Below are 20,360 nucleotides of genomic sequence, written 5' to 3' on the forward strand. Positions count from 1 at the left end.
TCATCCGCGCAGTTGTACTATCTTCCGCATGTACATACAAACAACTCTTCCAGCTCCGAAACTCCTTTAGATGCAGCCCCGGTCGGGTAGGGGGAGGATGCATGTATGTATTGCGTGATGCTTCGCCCGCTGCTGCCCGCCTGGTCCTCTTTCCCACATCCGATGGCAAGCATCGGAAGCTGACTAATGGATTGACGCCGGACCTCCGCTCCCGGGGGATGCGTGCGTGGGCCGAGGGATGTTCGTTTTTTGGCTCATCGCCTTTCGGCTGCTTGCTCTCCCTTTGCCGTATGACGTCGGATTGGACACCGACTTACAAGCTCCACTTTGATCCTTTTCCCTCTCCCATCTATCATTGCTCGGGGTAGAAACGTTTGTTAACAGGTCCACCACCACCACCACCACTTTTCAACACAACCACCATTTTCGCATCTCGGTTCCTTCCGCGCACCGACGTCACCATCAGTCCAGCATCGAGATAACCGAGTTTCTCGCTAGAGCGGTTCCCTTGTCTCGGGTCCTTGACGACAACAGGTTTGTATTACATTTTTATCGCTACATTGTCTACATCCTTACCAACAAGCAGTAAAGAAAAGCACATTTGAATATTTTGAAAGATCCAAAGGAAATAAAAGCCCATTAAGAAAAATGCCGCACTCCTACGCATCTGAGTACCCGGCTGGCATCGACTTCGACCCTGCGTACAAGCAGTTCTTCGAGGACTTTTACGCCATCTCCGACACGCCCGGCGAGCACGAGAAGTACGCCGATAACTTCACCGACGATGCGACCTTGATCATGGCGTCGAAGACGGTCAACGGCAGGGCTGGTACGTGGACATCTTCCTTCTCCTCTCTTTTCCATTCCTTCGATCTTGATTTCTTCTATCCATGTTTTTCCATATCTTAACAACTACGAAACGACTCATATTTTACAGAGATCATCGGCCTCCGCAACGCCATGTGGGAGAAGGTCTCGTCGCGGCAGCACGCGCCGCTCAAGATCTTCCCCGCCGGCGCCAAGGGCGCGGACGAGGTCATGCTGTACGGCACCGTTGCGTACACGTTCAAGGACGGCCGCCAGGGCAGCGTCGACTGGGCGGCGCGCGCCAACCTGGTCAAGGAGGATGGCAAGGTGAAGATGCGGTATTATCAGGTGTATTTGGTGAGTCATTCCTTTTGTAGTCTATTTTTGCTCTTGTTCGTTTGTTCGTGGGGGATTGTTCTAACTTGCCGGTGCTTTCAGGATACTGCGGCGCAGCAGGCTGCGAAGTAGAGTGCTGAGTGTCGAGTTGAAGATGCGAAACGAGGAGGAAATGGAAAAGAGATGGACATAGTAAAAAGAACACTATCCTAAACGATCTCTCTTCCACGTTGGAATTCTACATATGCATCCTATTTCTAACCTTCCAGTATATGCTCCGACTTCTCTGATATCAGCCCTATATGCTCCCTATGTGCTTGTACATTTGGATCACGGACTCTTCGATGCCTTAGGCATCTTTTTTTTTTTTTTTTGCCTGCCCATGCTGGACCCGCTCCGTCCAATAGCATCCATCAGATGCATTTGACAGCTATTCCCGCTCCCTGTAAATGAATTGTGGTCAAAATTGCCACCACGGTGCCTAATTTAGGTTTGTGGAAGAGATCCAAATTAGCACGATAGGGGGTTTACTCCTTAATTTGTACACACCTACAAGTCGAACAGGCGGTCTGCGAAAGCAAATTTGGCGCTCGACGCATGAAAAAAGCCCCTTCCAATGGCAGACCGCTCGTACAGCAACCTTCATTTTCCAAACTGTGTGCAAATGTCGAACCATTTGTAAAGGGGGAAATGGGAAGCTAGCAGATTTAGAGCACGATGGGTCCCACAGTTGTTTTAAGATGGCAAACGAAACGACTACGCCGACACGAATACGATCACGTTTGGTACAGGCTAGAGGAGTGTGGAAGTCGCCACAGAATACGACATGTGCTTCTGTCATCCATGATTCTGCCACCTCGACGTCGCGATGAAGTCATGGCTTGCAGGATAAAATCACCATCAGAGACATCGCCTTGGCGCTAGGCTGACGTTTAACAACCAATAAGAGATGCTATTCTACCATGTGTAACATCTAAGCGAGGATCTTGTTTCTTGTCTTATGAAAGACGAGTCTAATAATACAGAGAAATATGCAGAACACCGCCGGAGACGCCGATGCAGACCTCTCCAATATGCATGTTTCTTTACAAAAAACGAAGGAAATAGGAAAAATGTGCAGTCGCAAGTCTATCTTAACTTTGAACGAAATTTGAAGATGATATATGAGGAGACAGTACGGCCAAATCGAACACGCACAGAGAGAGGGGTATCATTCGCGGAGAACCAGGTAACTTTGTAAAAGCAAGTAAATCCCCCTACAAATGAGAACCGAACCAATGGGGTAATTGACAAGCGAGTGACGGCGCCGAGATATGCAAGATGATGCAGGATGATTCAAGATGAGGTTTTAAACCAAGACATACAGAGCGCACATCATGGACAGACCAAGGACCATGGAGCACCAGAAGAGGACGTTCTACAATGCGTTAGCTTAAAGTCAAAAAAGGTTATCGAGTTTGCTTACGTTGAGGAGGGTCTTGCCTCTGACGGGCTTGCTCCGCTGGACCGCAACGAGGGGAATCTGGAGCATCATGGCGAAAGCTCCGTAGCCACGCAGCTTCTTGGTAATGCAGCCCATGACAAGCTCGTGAGCAGCGGCGCTGATGAGGAAGGTAATGATTGTGGCGGTAGAGCGAGAGAACCTGGGGCGGGAGGCGGAGTAGACGTGACGGCGGAGGAAGCGGTGAACAGGGACGTTCCATTCGCGCGAAAACTCGAGCCAGTCACAGCTGTTCCACCAGTCGGAGTAGAAGTGGCGGTCCGCGAAGCCTGTTTTGAGTCAGCATTCGAATCAAAGTTTCAAGATGGGGAAGCAAGCTTACAGGTCATTTCAGCAAAAGCACCAAGGGCATACTCGAAGATGACAAGGAAAACAAGAAGGAAAATTGCAGTGAAAGGGAAAAGCAGCCTGCTGATGGTCTCGAGCACGATGGTGGTGCGACCTCCGAAAGAACCAGGAAGCTCAAGCTCCACGGCGGCAATGTCCAATGCCGGCATGACATAGGCCTCGGTGATGAATGTCAGGAGGAAGATGCAACCAAAGACAGCCAAGGTCTTAAAGAACAGTTCCGACTTCCTAATGCGTTCGGTACGAGGATACTCGAGCTCGTAGCAGAGCGTGGGGCAGAAAAGATAGTCGATGTAGTTCGCGACGGTCAGGTTCTTGGGGTAGCTGGTGTTTCCAAGGGGCGAGACAAGCTCACGGGCAAGATCCTCACGCAATTGCGCAAGGGAGTCGTCGTTGTCCCGGAGTGCATCTTCCTTCTCGCTGTCCGGGGTGAGCTGGTTGAGGTGAGTCTCGGCGCTGGGGTACTTCTTGGCGGCAGCCATTGAGGCGGTCTCGGGATGGTCAAGCTCCTGAAGGCGGTGCCTGGTCTCACTGAGGTGACCGTTGTAGAAAGCATACGAGTGCATCTTCATGAACAAAACAAGGTAGTGCAGGATGAAAAAGACCTGGGCGGTCCAAGTCCAGCCACGGACAAAGGGCCACAGGGTCCAGAAGAGCAGCCACACACCCTGGAAGATGCTCTGAATCAGCATGCCATTCTTGCTCCAGCGCAAGTCGGGGCTGCCGGCGTCGTAAAGCTTGTGGAGAGGCAGGCTAATGGCAGTCGAAGCAACCATGATCAAGTCGCTCAGGCCCATTTCCCAAATGTTGGCAGTGAAGGTTTTCCATTGGCGAATGGACAATGGGTATCCCGTTTCCTTGTAGTGGCCGACCATGTTGGACACGACCATGATGGCCAGACCGACCCAGAACAGCACGAAGAAACCGCGGAAATCACGGTAGTCGCTCTGGGGGTCAAAGTGCGATACGCGAGCGGCATATTCGATCGTGGGGAACAGGCGGCGCTTCTGCTCGGCGCGAACCTGGCGGCGGGCGGACGAGGTGGCGTGCACCGAAGGGGGCGCATCAGGAGGGACAGGTGTCGAACGGCCGCTGTTGAGATGTGTTAATTTGAGGGGTCCCCTTTTCTGCGCAGGAGGATAAGACTTGCCTGGAGAGGCCTGAGGGTGTAGCTTCGTCATTGAGAGTGCGCAGCAGCTGGGGATTCTCGGGCTTCCTTGCGCGCGGCTGGGCAATGTCTAGCATGGCATCGCCGTTGGCGGCGGGGGGCTCAAAGGAAGTGGTGGTGGACATCACGGTAATGCTCCGCGATGCCCGCGGACTGGCGCAAGGTGATGGAGGCGAAAATAAAAGTCGAGAGCGAGTCGCGAGAGGGCGCGGAAGAAGTCGGCAGCTGCAGGCAGCACTCGGGGTGGTGGTGATATATGGTTGCGGAAGAGACGGAGAGCTTGTTGCGGGCGAGACAACAAGCTGATCCTGGGCCGGCGTCATCAGGGCTCGGGGGCGGCGGAGTTAATCTTAGGGCAGCCTAAAGCGGATGGCGGTCGGGCCAGGAGACTTGGCCAGGGCGCGGACGTCGCAGCGGCGCGAGGGCATCCAGAACTACGGTAAGCTCTCCCGCTTCATACTTCTGACCGCCCGCGACCACGTCGACCATATCACAACCCACTCCCGCCACGCCCGCCGGCGCGAGCAGTCCCCGCCCGTAGCCTCTGCGTCGAGCACCACGTCGGCACAATGAGCTCCCGTGCGTAGTCCCCCGTCCGTACGCTCCATCCCGACCCGCCTGGCTGACCACAGTGTCCCAAAAGTCAAGCAGTTTATCCGCAACGTGCGTGCCGCCAAGACCATTGCAGACGAGCGCGCCGTCGTGCAGAAGGAGAGTGCCGCCATCCGTGCCAGCTTCCGCGAGGAGAGCCACGACTCCAACGTCCGGTAATGCCCCGAAGACGCCCAACTTCCCCGCTGCCTGCTGATGCCCCGCCTAGCAGGAACAATGTCGCCAAGTTGCTGTACCTCTTCACCCTGGGTGAGCGCACCCACTTCGGCCAGATAGAATGCCTGAAGCTGCTGGCCTCGCCGCGCTTCGCCGACAAGCGTCTGGGCTACCTGGGCACCATGCTGCTGCTGGACGAGAACCAGGAGGTCCTGACGCTGGTCACCAATTCGCTCAAGAAGTACGTTCCCGAGCAATCCACACCCATACCCGTATCCTGACAGCCCGCTGCAGTGATTTGAACCATCCAAACCAGTACATTGTCGGCCTCGCTCTATGCACCTTAGGCAACATCGCCTCAATCGAAATGTCCCGCGATCTCTTTCCCGAAGTCGAGACGATCCTCTCCAGCGCGAACCCCTACATCCGCCGGAAGGCTGCCATTTGCGCCATGAGAATCTGCCGCAAGGTCCCCGACTTGCAGGAGCACTTCTTCGAGAAGGCCAAGATGCTGCTCTCCGACCGCAACCACGGTGTCCTGATTTGCGGTCTGACACTGGTCACTAGCATGTGTGAGGCTGACGAGGAGGAGGGAGACGAGCTCGGTGTCATTGAGATGTTCAAGCCGTTGACACCGCACCTCGTGAAGATGCTGAAGAGCCTCTCTAGCTCTGGTTACACCCCCGAGCATGACGTCAACGGCATTACCGACCCCTTCCTTCAGGTCAAGATTCTCAGCTTGCTGCGTGTCTTTGGCCGTGGTGATCCTCAGACCAGTGAGCAGATCAACGATATTCTTGCACAGGTAAGATCCATGCGTGCGGCGAGCCAGGCACGGCCGCTGACATGTTCAGGTTGCTACAAACACGGACTCCTCCAAGAACGTCGGAAACTCCATCCTCTACGAAGCCGTCCTTACCATTCTGGACATCGAAGCAGACTCCGGTCTGCGCGTCCTTGGTGTCAATATTCTGGGTAAATTCTTGGCCAACAGGGACAACAATATCAGATATGTTGCCCTGAACACACTTATCAAGGTCGTGGCAGTGGAACCCAATGCCGTGCAGAGACATAGGAACACCATCTTGGACTGCCTCAGGGATCCCGATATCAGCATTCGCAGAAGAGCATTGGACCTCAGCTTTACCCTGATCAACGAGCAGAACGTCCGCGTCTTGATTCGGGAGTTGCTGTCTTTCCTGGAGGTTGCCGATAATGAGTTCAAGCCAATCATGACCACCCAGATTGGCATTGCTGCCGACCGTTTTGCACCGAACAAGAGGTGGCATATCGACACCATGCTCCGGGTCCTCAAGCTTGTCAGTGGTGACTTTTCGTCAAGAGTTATTGTTTTGTCTTCTTCTAACTGCTGCTCTAGGCTGGTAACTACGTCAAGGAACAGATTCTCGCGTCCTTTGTCCGCCTTGTTGCAAACACACCCGACCTTCAGACTTACACCGTGCAAAAGCTGTACGCTAGCCTCAAGGACGACATTACGCAAGAAGGTCTGACGCTCGCTGGTTCGTGGGCGATTGGTGAGTATGGTGATGCGTTGTTGCGTGGTGGCCAGTACGAAGAGGAGGAATTGGTCAAGGATGTCAAAGAAAGCGACATTGTCGATCTCTTCGGCACCATCCTGAACAGCAACTACGCCGGCCAAATTGTTACCGAGTACATCATCACCGCCGCCATGAAGCTCACTACCCGCCTTTCCGACGCCGCACAAGTAGAACGCCTCAGGCGGTTGATGCTGTCCCATCAAACTCATCTGGATGTCGAGATCCAACAGCGTGCGGTTGAGTACGGTAACCTTTTCGCATACGATCAAATTAGGCGAGGTGTTCTGGAGAAGATGCCACCTCCGGAGATCCGCGAGTCGCAGAGAGTGCTTGGTGAGGCATCGACGAAGAGCAAGCGGACATCGAAGATTGGCAAGAAGAAGCCCAGCCAAGTTACTGAGTCAGACATGCTGCTTGATCTGATGGGAGGCTCAGATGGACCTGGTCCCGAATCAAGCTCAGCAGCCAATGGCTCTCAAAACAACGCCGACCTTCTGGCAGACATCCTCGGAGGCGGTTCGCCTGCACCTCAAACCACGTCCCCGCCGCCGGCGGGAGGCTCAAACGTCAATGCCATTATGGACCTTTTCAACACACCGAGTCAGAGCAGCACGCCTGTTCCTCAGGCAGCAAAGCCGCCGCCATCAGCAGATCTATTCGGTGGTCTGGCCTCTCCGCCTCCGCAGACGGGCACACCTCCGCCGGGAGGTGCTCCGTCGCACCCGGCCTACAACAAGAACGACCTCTCAATCACGTTCCAGGTGCAACGTAGCGGAAGCACTGCTCTGGTTCTTGCACGATTCCGCAACAACAGCAACTTCGACCACCTTGGCAACGTCACGCTACAGGCTGCAGTGCCGAAGAGCCAGAAGCTGCAATTGCAGGCAATCAGCAATGGCGAGCTAGACGGAGGCCAGGAGGCTACGCAGCAGATGAGGATCGCTGCAGTCAATGGGGTAAGTCAACATTCATGCTTGAAGGTTCTGATCATTTACTAATTCTACTTTCCCTCCAGGCCCTGCCGCCGAAGCTTCGCCTCAGGTTGAAGATCGGATACTCGAAGAACGGGGAGAACGTCCAGGAGCAGGTCGACTGGTCGGAGCCCGCATAATTTCTCCCCTCTTCCTCTTCACATGTTCTTTTTTTCTTTTTCGAATCTCGCATGTGACGGTCCTGGGGGTGTTTTCAGCGGGTTTCGTTCTGGAAAGAAAAACGTTAATTTGATCTACTACTGGCAAAGCAGCATTAGACCCGGGTATTGAAGGTGTGGAATGCACGGCATGTATGAAGGGATATCCAGAAATGCCTGAGACGGTCAAAGTACACGCGGAGATGGGAAAAAAGAGATCCACGTTATGCAGTTAATGAAGATGTGTAAATTGACGGCTTTGAAGGATATCTTCTGGCGAAGTGTGTGTTACATGACATGAAATATTTCATTTCCACACATGTCGAACTACTGGACGGTCTTCTACTGAGCGGGACTACCTACTATAGTAAGTCAGGCTAGGCAAGGTAGGAAAGCGCCAGCATAGCTATGCCCTACACATGGAACGCGTTATCAAGACAGATCACGGGTGTCATACGTACAGCTGGGAAGAGGTGGTGATGAGCACTAGAGAATTTCCGGAAGCCCTGTGCCATTTTTTACTAGGTATGCAGACCTTCGTTGGCATGCGAAGCGCCCGAGCTGACGCCCAGGATTTGGCAGGCGGTCTATTAGCCACGAATTCGCCCCATTCATTGCGCGAATAGGTATGCAAATCCGTAGTCATCAGCTGAAATCCCATCATATAATAGAAAGACCGCTGGCCCCAAGCATTTCTTTGCCTCTTCGCCGTCTACTCCAAACCTCAGGTCTAAAATTGTTTTCACTCATCTAGTCTGTCACAATGAGCTTCTTGAAACCATTCAAATGCAAAAGTTCTCACAGTCACGACCTCGAAGGCGAGGGAACGAAACGGTCGCGAATCTCGCTCGAGGAAGCTTTAGAGCCTTCCGAGGTACGATCTGACATTACAGGCCTCTCAAAGCACGGTGGGATCACAATTCTGTATCAGCCTCCACCAAATAGGAAGGCGATTGCGGACATCGTTCTTGTATATGGCCTCAGGGGAGATCAAACGGGGACATGGCTCCATAAGGAATCAGGAGTGTTCTGGCCTCTCTGTTTCAGGACTCTCAGCACCGCCAAGTAGTTAGCCTAATTGGGAAATCCAGAAGTAGTTTAGCGTAGCCTGTTCCTCATAAAACGTAGCTTGTCGTGTCGGCCCTTAGAAGGAGCAATCCATTGAGTTCAAACACTCTCCACCTGCTTTCAAAAGAAGAGTACATCCGATATACGCGAATCGTCACTTTTGGGTATGGATCGGAAGTGGTCAAAGCCTGGCTTGGAGGTCATCCTTCCAGAAACCAACTTGAAGACATGTACCGGCGCACTCCTAATCAGCTCCGCCACGAAGACAAGTCAGACACTATCCAGATGCTGTTGCTCACAGCTTGTGCACCTGGGCGGCTTCGTGTCGAGGGTTTCCGTCGTGTTTTTGAATTGAGCAAGGATTCGCCTGTGACTTTGAAGAAAAGACTTTGTGAAAAGAAGCTGAAAACAAGAGCTATTGATCTAAAAAAGACAGACACGGGAAAGTCCTCAGACTCCATCATGCTTTTCCTTCTTGACGTCGATCCTGTGGAAACTTCCATCGCATGGACAATTTTTTAACCACTGGCCTTCTTTTTGGAAACAGTGCGAAGTCATGGAGCACCCTCCTCATGAAGTCCTTCGCAAATTTCTCCGCGGGCCGGATTTCGAGACATGGCGTAACGTCCAACATACCATATAATGGATTCGATCGCAGGAAGTAGATCTGCTGCCGTCATCTCCGATAGAGATAGCCATTCTGCTGGACTTACAATGATATGTCGAGCGGTACCTTACAGAACAGCCCAGCGATCCTCGCACCGAAAACAGAATTTCTGATAGAGGCTCTTATCTCCCAATCTTGTCTTCAGAGCTGTTTTATGCTTCAGGCCATTCGGACATAACTCTATGGAAATTGATCTCGGACAATCAAGCTCGCTTCGCAAATGGCAAGGATCATCATACAGATGGGAAAGCTCAGCACTCTCCATTGGGACGGGCGATTTGGTGCTCAAATTTGAACAAAGCTCAATTGATTTTTGACAATCAAGTCGGCTCAGATGTTCCCGGAATTCCCCGCCAACTATGGAGGCTAAGTGGTCGCATAGACACTGAAATAGCCCCGCCCTTATGCGTTGCCGCGAGATGTGGCAGCTGCACCGCTGTCGAGCTCCTTCTGCAGTACGTGGTGGATCCTTTGATGGTCACAATTGTAGGCTTTACGAATGAAAAAGTCGAGCCATCATAAAAATTCAAGAACAGTCTCGTGGTTGATGCGCAGTACTGTCAAGCTTCAGCCTTGGAAACTCTGATTGCAAGATTAAATTCCACGTGGGATTTATACTCTGGTCCACTCACGAAACCTTTTTTCACAGCATGGCCATCAGAATTTCCTGGTCGGGCGAAGTACGAGACGATCAAGTTACTCTTGGACCAAGGTGCTCATGTCAATACCGGAACGTCATCACAATCACTATTTCTAGAGACTGTCAAGAAATGTGCTGAGAATGACGGCAGCGGTTATCCCCCGCAGTTACTGGAAGAAATTAGCGTACAAGTGGACATTCTAAAGATAAAGCCGGACCAATATTTTTAGCATCTCCAAGGAGCCTAAGCCGCGAAGATCTTTAGAACCGCGACTCTGGACAACTTAGTTCCCCAGAACAAAATGAATCTGTAAGCTACGTGCCTAGTGAAGTCTATCACAAGAGCTGCTTCAGAGGGTAGCTTACGTAGGTCAATTAGTTAGCCCAACAACTTAGTTTCCTTCTTCACCAAGACTGACAACTTACGTAGGGCGTTCCTTAGTCATCTTGAGGTGAACTCTAGAGGGAACCGAGACAATACGCCACTGAGTGTGCGGAGTAAATTTCAAGTCATGGAAAATGATCTTTCTTTTCGTCATTCCGCATCGGAAAAGGCGAAGGCAGAAGACCATCAACATTACAACACTTTGCAATCAATCAACGAAATAAATTCTTCAAGTTATTGTTGTTTTTGAAGTAGATTATTTGGCGAAGCGCATGTTATGTAGGTCATGTAATTCGAACCGTCTTCGGATCCGTACTCGAATTACGTAGCTTTCAGAGGCAATATACACAATATGTACGGCATGCATTCCCACAATCCTCACCAGCTTACCATTCTAATCTATACCTTTCAACCCCTCAACACATCCGCAATACTATAATACGCCGGCTTCCGCGTATAATTCGCCCAAAACAGCGTCGCATCGCCCTCGCCCGGAAACGTGCTCGGCACCCAACTCAACGGGTCGTAGAAATCCCAAACCGTGACACCAACACAACGCGGCGCGTTATCCACGCACGCACCCACGGCGTCGGCGTAGTCGCTGGCCTGCTGCGCCGTCTTGGCCGCGTCGTTGGGCAGCTCGACGCGGACGTCCAGCTCCGTGATGGCGACGTCGATGTCGGGCGACAGCGCGAGGAAGGCTTCCATGTTGGCGGCCTGGTCGGCGCGCGAGGGGCTGCTGCCGGCGATGAAGTGGGATTGCAGGCCGATGCCGTTGATGAGCGGGGCGGCGGTGCTGGTGTTGTCGGAGAGGAGGGAACGGACGAGGGCGCGGGCGGCGTCGGATTTGGCGTTGATGGTTTCGATGTTGTAGTCGTTGTAGTAGAGCTTGGTGGTGGGCGGGGCGTGCTTGCGGGCGAAGCGGAAGGCGTGGGCGATGTAGTCGGGCCCGATGGTCGAGGAGAAGATGGTCGAGCGCAGTGTGCCGTCTTCGTCGAAGGCTTCGTTGACGACGTCCCAGGCGTAGCAGGTCGGGGCGTAGTGGCTGTTGTTGTTGCAAGTTAATTGGTGTTTCTTTCCTTGTGCAATTGCTGCCTTCTAAATATGGATTCGAGTGACGGGGTTCGTAGCGGATGATGACAAAAGCCTTTCCCCATCATGCTGGCCGTATACGGCTACTACAGAGAACGGCAAGTGACTTCCAATTGACTGGAGATATTGCATCCTTTTCTGTCTTATCGGGAATGAGCAAGCTAATACTTACGTGACTACGTTCTTGATATGGTTCTCGAGGATATCCAGAAGTTCCTCACGCGTCCAGGTCCCCGAGGTCAGCCAGTCGGGCAGTTGATTGTGCCAGAGAAGAGCATGACAGCGAAGAAGCTGACCCGCGCGGACAGCCGGATCGACGACCTGGTCTCCGGCCGTGAAGTTGAAGACACCTTGCGAGGGCTCGGTGTACATCCACTGATTCCCCCCAATTTTAGTTTCCGCCATTTTCCCTTCAATCACTTAGAAATTCCATTGAGAGATTTTCAATCGTACCTTCTGCCCATTCGACGGCGTCACCTGCGAAAATTCGTGCTTGTCGTACGCGATGGAGAGATATCTGGAGTCGTTAAACGCGACGTTGTCGATGGCCGTGCCAAAATAGAGCAAGCCCGACTTCCTCGCTAGGTCACCGAGGCCCTTCGGACGCCCGCCATCGTGACGCTCGGAAGTGGTGGGCGCGGCGGCCACGGTTTGGAAGGCTGCCGCAGCAACGGCGGCGATATCGAGGATCTTCATTGCGTCGCGGTAGCAGGGGAAAAAAAAAAAAGAGTACGGCAATGTGTAATACTCGAGTGGTACAATAACTTCACCCAAAGGCGAGGGAGAACGGGCGGCTTTATGTCAAAGGCGGGTAACTCTTCCGGTCAATATTTGGGAATTTTGTATCTAACCAATGAGAATTTCCCCACGATCCTGGCAAGTTTGGGGCGGAGGCGCCGCATTTTCTCCACCAGGATTTGGGATTGCGGAGAAGGGGGGGCTGGGCGCGAGGCAAATCAGGTACGGGAGATCGGCGACCGGGTAAACACGTGGGTGCATATGCGAGGTGTGTATACGATTTAACTGTCATGAAAAGGAGTCTGGAAGGATAGGAAGTATTCTCGCCGCGATCCCATGCAACTTGACAGCAATCACTACGACGACAGATGTATCCTGACCATCGAGGAGCATGTCAGTGCAGCAAAACTTGGCCGCCAATCTTGCGGTGTTAATCAACTCGTTAAGCAGGGACTAGCACCTTTCCAAGAATTTGGAAATATTGCTAGGCTAAATGATAAAATGGCGTTTCTCAAGCCAAGTTCTCCGGTAAATGCGCCAAAACGAACGTACAACCCGACTTTTCCATCTGGCCGGTTGTTAAAAAAAAATGGCTATTAGCCTCCACACACAGTTGAGACCCTGGACGCCAACCGTACCGAGCCGAGTTCTGTGGAGTTGGTTAGTTCAGCCACCTCCACCCCGGGCGGAGGTGGAGCCCACACCCTTTTTGCGGGGTCCGTATGCAAGCAAGCCACAAAGCCCACGACCCGGCTGGGCTTTCCTCCACCCATCTCATTCAGGCTAAATTCCAACCTAACATTTTAGCGTATTCTATTACAACGTCTTCCGTGTTTGCTTGAATCCTCTACGTCTCGGTGTACTGACTCATTCGCCTGCTTTGAGCGGGTTGATGCCGTATTCACCAGGCATAATGAACACTAGCTCAGCCCCCATTCTACAAATCGAGACATTCCAGACTTCCTCCCGTACTACTGTGACGGTATAACGAGACACGGTTCCTGCCGTTGCCCGTCCGTTCGTAGTCAGTATCACGGTGCACAGCATCATCACGCTCACATGCTGAGGCTTATCCGTCGTTACATGCTTGAGTGGACAACCAAGTGGCGTTGTACCAAGTAAACCACTCACAAGAGAAATCATTTCAAAGTTTCGAGTCATGGAAGAGATTCATTTGCTTTCCGCGCCGGCATCTCATGCCTTCCTCTTCTCCGTTGCGAAAAAAGGAAAAGAACAAAGCTCAAGACCATCACCATTGTAACACCGTGTAATCAACCAAGGAGAGAAATGCGTTGGGGTATTGTTTGGAAGCTGGCGAATCCGAACACTCGGCGCGCCACGTACAGACACAGGAAACGATGAACCAGTCGGAAAAAGGAAGAGAGAGCGAGACAATACGATGCCTCAGTCATGAAGTCCGCGAAAAAAAAAAAAGACCTGATAGACTTGCAAAGAAAGAACGGGAATCCCGCAAACGTACGCCAATGCCGGTATGACGAGGCTCAACCGAGCCAACCCAAGTAAACCAAAACCTCGATAGAAGCCCTGGCAAACCAAGCAAACCGTTATTTACGCCTTCTCTTCTGGCCGTGGCCAGTAGTCCAAGTCCCAATTCTTTTTATCCAAGACGATCGCAAATGAAATTTACTCCAACCCTAAAGAAAACACAAAAGAAGAAAAAGATGGTGGTATGCAAGAAGACGCGAGAATGAGAAATGGCAGAGCCAAAAAAAAAAATCTACCCAAAGAAGAAAAACCCGCACACTAAGTGGTGCATGGCCAATAAACTGTAACTAACCAATCATCCCCATATCCTCGAAGCCGTCCATGTTGGTCGTGATTCCAAACAGGTCTTTGAGATCCTGCTCATTGCTAGGCGCAGGAGGGGCGTTGAAGAAGTCGTACGGCGCGCCAAGTTCGGTGGTGCCCCAGTTCGGGATTTTCTCGTCGCCCGTTCCAAGGCTGTCCCGCCAGAAGCCGTACGGGCCAGTCATCTCTTGGTTGTCCTCGTTTTGCGGAACCGTCATGTTGTTGGATTCGTCCAGCACGAAGAGCGAGTCCATCATGCTGCTGAAGTCCACGTCGGCGTCCAGGGCGCGCTTGTTCCATTCGGCGTCGTCGCCCGCGATGGTGATGTTGAGCTTGTCGTTTTCGCTGATGTCGCTGCTGCCCGTCTCCTTGGAATCCTTAGTCGAAGCTGGAGAAGGAGTAGTAGCAGGGGTCGTGCTGCGAGGCTCTACCTTCTCCTTGTTCTTCTCCTGCTCTTCCCGTTCCAGATCCTCCTTCGCGATGAATGCACTGTTGGGTAGTTCGAGCATGGCTTTGGCGACATCTTCGTCGGCGAACATGAACTGAAGCTGATCCGGAGAGATCGGGCACTCGTCCCAAGGGTTCTCCAAAGGCTTCGGCGCCGACTGGTCTTCCATCGTGGCGTCAGCAGCCTTGTTTGCGTCTTTCATGGCCTTGCTAGGCGTCCGGTTCATGGCCGGCGCGCCGTTGGATCCAGGAGTCTGGACCTTGATAGCCATCTGAGGCGTCTTGAAACTGGCCGATGGGGAGTTCTTGATACCAGTCTGCGTGGGCACACGGTTCATAGGAGTAGCTCCCGCGCCCGTTGCAGGCGTGCCCGCCTCTGCCTTGATTTGAGGCGTCTGACCAGATTTTGTTGCGAACTGCTGTTTCGGCATCGAAGGCGCCGGCTTGCCGCGGTGGGCAGCGTTGTTTTCCATCTTCGGCTTCGAACTTCCATCGGGATTGAGACCCAATCCCTCATTGACGGCGTCGATGGCGAACTTCAGAGGATCCTCGACCTTGGCATGCGCATCCTTAACGTGAGTCTCAAGCTCGTCCTTCGTCTCGAAGCCTCTCGCACTGAAGTCGCAAGTCGGGTGCGGGCAGGTGAAGCGCGGCTTCGCCGGTACCGCTGGTTGAGGGGCGTCGCGCCTTGTGATCTCCGGAGACGGCTTGTTTCCGACCATTGGCGAAGTTGTCTGAACAGGCGTCTGGCTCGGGGTGGATGTCGTCGACATGTTGTTATGCTTCCTCTTCTTGCTTTGCGGTAACTTGAGCTTCTCAGGAGTAAGTGGGTTCGCAGCGTTAGGAGCGTACAAAGGAGCACCGTTCGGAGACTGGCCACCGCCAAATGAGAATGGCGCATGAGCAGAAGTCGGAGCAGCCGGAGGCTTGTTGACCCCAGCATTAGAAGGTGCGCGGGACCGTTGAAGCTGCTCCTGCCGCAGCTTCTCCAAATTGACGGCGTTCAGCTCCGCCCCCTGCCCACCTTGGACGTTGGCAGCACCTGGCTGTTGCTGTTGCTGCTGGGCTCCTTCCTGCCCGTTGGCTTGCGACTGAGCCTTCTCGTTGTGGTTTTCAGCAACAACGGCCTTGATATAGGAGCTGATGTGGGTGAGCAGCTTCTGGAGGGTCGCTGGGTTTACGGTAACATTGTCCTTCAGCTTCCTGGTCTGAGGATCCAACTGCGCATGGAGCAAGTGGCGCTAGGCCAGGTTAGCACAATCATTGGATACGTAGGACAGGCAACTTACAACTTGGATGATACCCTTGGCGCGATCTCCGTCCCGATGTTTAACCCAGTCCATGAACATAATCTGGTCAAGCTTGTTAATCCACGTGAGCGCCTTCTGCACCTCATTTGCCATCTGATCCTTCATCGCTTGCGAAAGGTCCTGGATCTGCGGCCTAGGCTCCATGTTCTTCATGAATTCGTGCATCATCTGGGTGAACTGCCGCTTGAGCACTTCCTGCTGGGGGGCGCCCTGCCCGTTAGCACCCACAGCCTGCTTGTTTCCTTGCCCTTGAGCGGCTTGGATCATCGACTGGCGATAAGCTGCTTGTTGCTGCGGGTTCAGCGCATTGAACTGCTCCTTGGTCAAGGTCGGTGGCCGTTGCTGAGATTGCGTCGGCTGCATTGGCGGCGCCTGGTTCTTGTTCGGATCTTGAACCTCGACAACGTCGTCATTCGGTCTCTTGACACCCTTTTGGGCCTGCATCTTGGGAGTAGCGTTCGGTGCTTGGCCAGGCTGTGGCCCAGGCCTCTGGGGTGCCTGGGGCTGCTGTGCAGGCTTCGGTTGAGGAGTGGCCTGAGGTTGAGGAGCTTGGCCAGGTCGCTGAGGCTGCTGTAGATTTTGACCTTGTTGCATGGCAAAGTTGCCACCAGGAACCTGCTGCATCATTCCCTGCTGTTGACCCTGTTGTTGCAGTTGTCTCTGCTGTTGCAGCCTGATCATCGCAATCTGCTGCCTCAACTGGTCGTCGGACAAGTTGGCAACCTTTGGACCTTGCTGTTGCCTGATCCTCTGGATGTCCTGCGCTGAGATCTGCTGGGCAAGGGCAAGCATGCGCTGGCGCTGTGCATTCAGGGCCATCTGCTGTTGCATTTGCGCTGGATTTCCACCAGCGCCGGCCATCATAGGCGCCTGAGGAGCCTGCCCGTTCGGGTGACCAGGGCCAAGAGCGCCACCGGCTCCATTTGGCAATCCCCCAGGAAGTCCGTGCATGCCTGCATTGTTCGCCTGCTGCTGTTGCTGTGCTTGCTGCTGACCCTGTTGCGTCATCCTCTCGTAGTGGACCCTCTGGAACTCGTTCAACTTCTCCAGGGAAATGACATTGGGGTTTCTGGACGCCCACTCCTTCAACTGTCCCCAAGACTTGATGTTATCCGGCACATTAATTCCCTGATTCCTGATACCCTGGGTCACAATTGGTGGAAACGGTGCTTGGTCCATGCGCTGCAGAATCTGCGGATTCAAGGAGGCCGGGCCGTTTTGCTGCTGCTGTTGTCTTCGGAGCAATTCCTGCTGGAGCCGCTGTTGCATCTGAGCCGGGTTTATCATTCCCAGCTGCTGGTTCTGCTGGAGGAAATTCTGTCCCATTCCCATGGGTCCTCCGGGTTGTCCGCCTTGCAAAGCTTGTGGAGTCATTTGCAGGCCAGGCTGGGAGACGTTCGCATTGCCTCCCCAACCGGCTTGCTTCTGGGCGATCCATTTCCCAAGTACAACGCGAAATTGTTCCTCGGGCAGTTCCATCATCTTTTGCCTTATGGGTCCGGGTACATCACCCGGAATCTGACTTGCTCGGGAAGCTTGAGGGGCTCCGGGCATCTGGGCTTGGGCAGCCGCGGCTCTTTGTTGTGCGAGCTGAACAGCTTGTGCAGCATTGATTCCCGGGGCCATACCTTGAGGCATCTGCTGACCAGGTTGCTGCGGCCTCTGCCCAGGCGTTGCGTTCCCTTGCTGACCCGGTGGTACCATCGGTCGAGTAAGCATCGGCATCGCTCCGTTCTGAGGCTGGCCTGGGCCCATGTTGAAGCCGCCCATTTGATTGCGAAGGGCCATTTGTTGCGCCTGCGCCTGAGATTGAGGGACACCTTGGCCACGCGCTTGCGCTTGTGCGGCCTGCATTTGTCGGATCGCGTTCTCTCGCTGTGCCTGCTGCAAATTGAAAGGCGGCTGTTGGCCGGAGTTCCTGTTCTGGCCAGGCGCCATGCCTTGGCCGTTAACTTGTCCGGGCTGCCCGCCACCCATCGGATTGAAACCACCCATCTGATTCATGTTGGCGTTGTTGCTTGCAGGGACCACATCGTGCCCCGCTTGAGCGGAGCGCATGGCATCTGCTTGCTGGTTGGTGAGCTGAGCGAAATCAAAGTCGGCATTGCCAGGAATGCCGCCCTGTTGGGGCTGTCCGTTGCCCATCTGAGGGGTCCGCTGCATCATCCCTTGGTTCGGCGCTCCACGACCCATGCCCTGATTTTGCTGCTGTCCGAACTGACCACCTGGCTGGCCCTTCTTCATAGAGATGAGCATCGATTGTGCTCGGTTTCGGCAATGAAGCATGACCGGATCAACGCCTCGCGCTTCCAACATCTGCCGCCTTTCGGGAGGTAACTGCGCCATCTGAGCCCTAATTCGTGCCTCCTCGTCTGGCGTAATTCTCGCTCGTAATTGTCTTGTCAAGGCCTCGAGCCTCTGTTGCTCCTCTTGAGAGAACTGGGCCCCTCTTGCCATCTGCTGCTGCACATGTTGTTGCGGGGCTTGGGGCTGGATACCGGGGTTCTCCATACCCATCGATGACGGGTTCTGTGTCATAGGCAGTGGTGAGGCCTGCATCTGATGCTGCAGTTGAGGAGGAAATGGCTGCTGGAATCCGTTCTGTCCTTGGTTCGAGCCACTAGGCTGCATCGGAGTCTGAGGCAACATGCCCGCCTGGTGGTTCGCGGCGTTATTGTTGTGCATCATCGACGCTTGTATAGCTTGCACATTCTGTTGGCGCATGCCTTGGAGCCGTTGCAGCAAGCCCTTCACCGAATTTACGTACTCCTCCTGCGAAATGTCAGTACCACGGTTGGGAGGGTCAGGCGCACGGCTAGCTCACCCTGCTGCCAGACTTGAGGAAGCGCTCGTTCTCGTTGCCGAAGGCCATTTGTAGAACTTGTTGGTCTGGCACATCTGTCTTGGCCAGCCTTATCGCGGTATAGCTAAGGCGGGTGTCAGCGACGTCAAAAGGCAGACGGGGAGCGAGGGTGAATTACATGTTCCATAGCATACCCGCACGCTGCTCGGCATTCAGAGTGGCCTGCCATTGCCCGGGCTGCGGGCGATGCGACTGTCGCAGCTGGGCGAGTATGACCTGCTGCAGGCGCTGCTGTGGCGGGGGATGTTGCTGCTGACCGGCCATCATGTTGCCAAAGCCTTGTGCGTTCATGTTTTCGAGGAAGCCAGGGCCTGTTGGTCAGGCCGAACGAAGAGAAGGTCGAAGGAACCCCAAACCAGCCGGGGACGGGTATCGAACGAAGCTCGCACGGGTGGGGAACGGCGGATCGAGCGGGCGCGAGCGACGGCGGAAGAAGTCGAGGGTTTGCGCGACAAAAGGCTACCAGCTGGGCTGATCGAACGGCGATGCAGCCAGGCAGCCAGCGGTAGCTAGGCTGAAGGTCAGGCGACGGGCAACCATGCACAGTCGCGTTTGCTTGGGAGGCGCAGGCGGCTGTCTTCTTGCGCAGTGGAGGGTTCGCGTGGAGTGTCGTGGCAGAGAGAGGAGCGGCGAGCTGGGGCGACGTGCAGCGGGAGGGCAGGTGAGGCTGTGGCTTGCTGGGGCGTACGAAGCAATGCCTGCTAGCGTGCTGGAACCGGGGAGGGAAGGAAGGACTGGGCGCACGTAGCACCAAGGGCAACGACGCGGTGCAGGCACGGACTCGCCTCTGCGGCTCGTCTCGTAGCGGGCGTGAAGAGGGTGGGAGGGAGAGGGAGGCGAGGACTATTCGGCGAGACTGACGGTGTAGTCTGGCGCAGTGCCTTGCTGGCAGATGACGGGCTGGGACTGACGGTGTGAAGCGGCTTGCGCTCTGATCGCTGGCGCCCCGCAGGCTTATTGGGTCGCAGCGCGCAGCAACTCGTGACGCCGACCGCACGCGTCCAGCAAACAGAGGCCCGGTGAGTGTCGCAGATTTGCGGGCACCCCGGTCGCGACGAAGCTTGCTGGCTCCAGCAGCGCGAGAGGGCTGCTCTGTTTGGAGCGCGTCCAAACACTCAGGCTCGAAGCTGCTGCCATGCCTGCGGCGCCAGGCCAGGCTGAGGATAGCCTGCGGCCGTTCCCAGGCCGCCCAGGCGCGGTGGCCAATCAGCGCGCGCGCGTCGATGCGGCCTGCCCAACGATCCCTGGCATGGCGGCAATGCCAGTGCCCTGCAGCAGCACCGTCGAGCCCGTGAACCGCACGGCCAAGTGTGCGGCAGCAAAAGCTACAAGCGACGGCCTGCGATATTGCCAGTGCTGCCCAGTGCGGAGCCGGGAAATGAGGGCTCTATTCTTGCGCGCGCTCGCGAATCGCCCTGAGAGGGAGTTTGGCTTTGTGCGCATCTCAAACGCTCTTGGCCGCAGCTATCAGCTAGCGGCCCAGCCCAGCGCGCTCCTCGTCCTTGTGCCAGTCGCCCCGGGCGGCCTCTTGGTAAGGCTGCAGCTTGTGCCAATCACCCGCAGCCGCGAAGCGGTGTATGTACAGCCCTGCGGCGACCTGCCAGCGCTGAGGTGGTCGAATCCATCGATCCTCTCTTGCAATCGGCGTTGCGCATTCTCTACCCCACAAACGGTCCGCCTAGGGCGACCACGGGCGATCTTCATCAATTCGGCCGTCGCGCGAAT

At 54.5% G+C, this 20,360-nt stretch overlaps 5 protein-coding genes across 5 annotated transcripts; 2 read left to right on the plus strand and 3 right to left on the minus strand.

The window, feature by feature from the left end:
- Positions 1-648: 648 nt before the first annotated feature.
- On the plus strand, positions 649-1,275 carry LTHEOB_9872 (Fungal specific transcription protein; the record flags this gene model as incomplete). The annotated part of the gene is made up of 3 exons (XM_035519507.1): positions 649-829; positions 938-1,164; positions 1,246-1,275. 3 exons carry the CDS (start codon positions 649-651, stop codon positions 1,273-1,275), a joined length of 438 nt encoding a protein of 145 aa, XP_035368455.1.
- Positions 1,276-2,491: 1,216 nt separating this feature from the next.
- Positions 2,492-4,173, minus strand: LTHEOB_9873 (Sterol o-acyltransferase; the record flags this gene model as incomplete). The annotated part of the gene is made up of 3 exons (XM_035519508.1): positions 2,492-2,560; positions 2,609-2,913; positions 2,967-4,173. 3 exons carry the CDS (start codon positions 4,171-4,173, stop codon positions 2,492-2,494), a joined length of 1,581 nt encoding a protein of 526 aa, XP_035368456.1.
- A 556-nt stretch (positions 4,174-4,729) lies between these two features.
- On the plus strand, positions 4,730-7,598 carry LTHEOB_9874 (Clathrin/coatomer adaptor adaptin-like protein; the record flags this gene model as incomplete). The annotated part of the gene is made up of 7 exons (XM_035519509.1): positions 4,730-4,739; positions 4,804-4,927; positions 4,984-5,169; positions 5,223-5,733; positions 5,783-6,247; positions 6,307-7,443; positions 7,503-7,598. The coding sequence occupies 7 exons, from the start codon at positions 4,730-4,732 to the stop codon at positions 7,596-7,598; spliced, it is 2,529 nt and encodes an 842-aa protein (XP_035368457.1).
- A 3,186-nt stretch (positions 7,599-10,784) lies between these two features.
- Positions 10,785-12,164, minus strand: LTHEOB_9875 (Endo-1,4-beta-xylanase A; the record flags this gene model as incomplete). Its single annotated transcript, XM_035519510.1, has 3 exons — positions 10,785-11,421; positions 11,641-11,843; positions 11,922-12,164. 3 exons carry the CDS (start codon positions 12,162-12,164, stop codon positions 10,785-10,787), a joined length of 1,083 nt encoding a protein of 360 aa, XP_035368458.1.
- A 1,835-nt stretch (positions 12,165-13,999) lies between these two features.
- Positions 14,000-18,926, minus strand: LTHEOB_9876 (Zinc finger c2h2-type protein; the record flags this gene model as incomplete). Its single annotated transcript, XM_035519511.1, has 4 exons — positions 14,000-15,703; positions 15,752-18,544; positions 18,597-18,699; positions 18,754-18,926. The coding sequence occupies 4 exons, from the start codon at positions 18,924-18,926 to the stop codon at positions 14,000-14,002; spliced, it is 4,773 nt and encodes a 1,590-aa protein (XP_035368459.1).
- Between the last annotated feature and the right edge of the window lie 1,434 nt (positions 18,927-20,360).

Source organism: Lasiodiplodia theobromae (genome assembly GCF_012971845.1).
Source record: "Lasiodiplodia theobromae strain AM2As chromosome Unknown scaffold_34, whole genome shotgun sequence".
Taxonomy (NCBI): domain Eukaryota; kingdom Fungi; phylum Ascomycota; class Dothideomycetes; order Botryosphaeriales; family Botryosphaeriaceae; genus Lasiodiplodia; species Lasiodiplodia theobromae.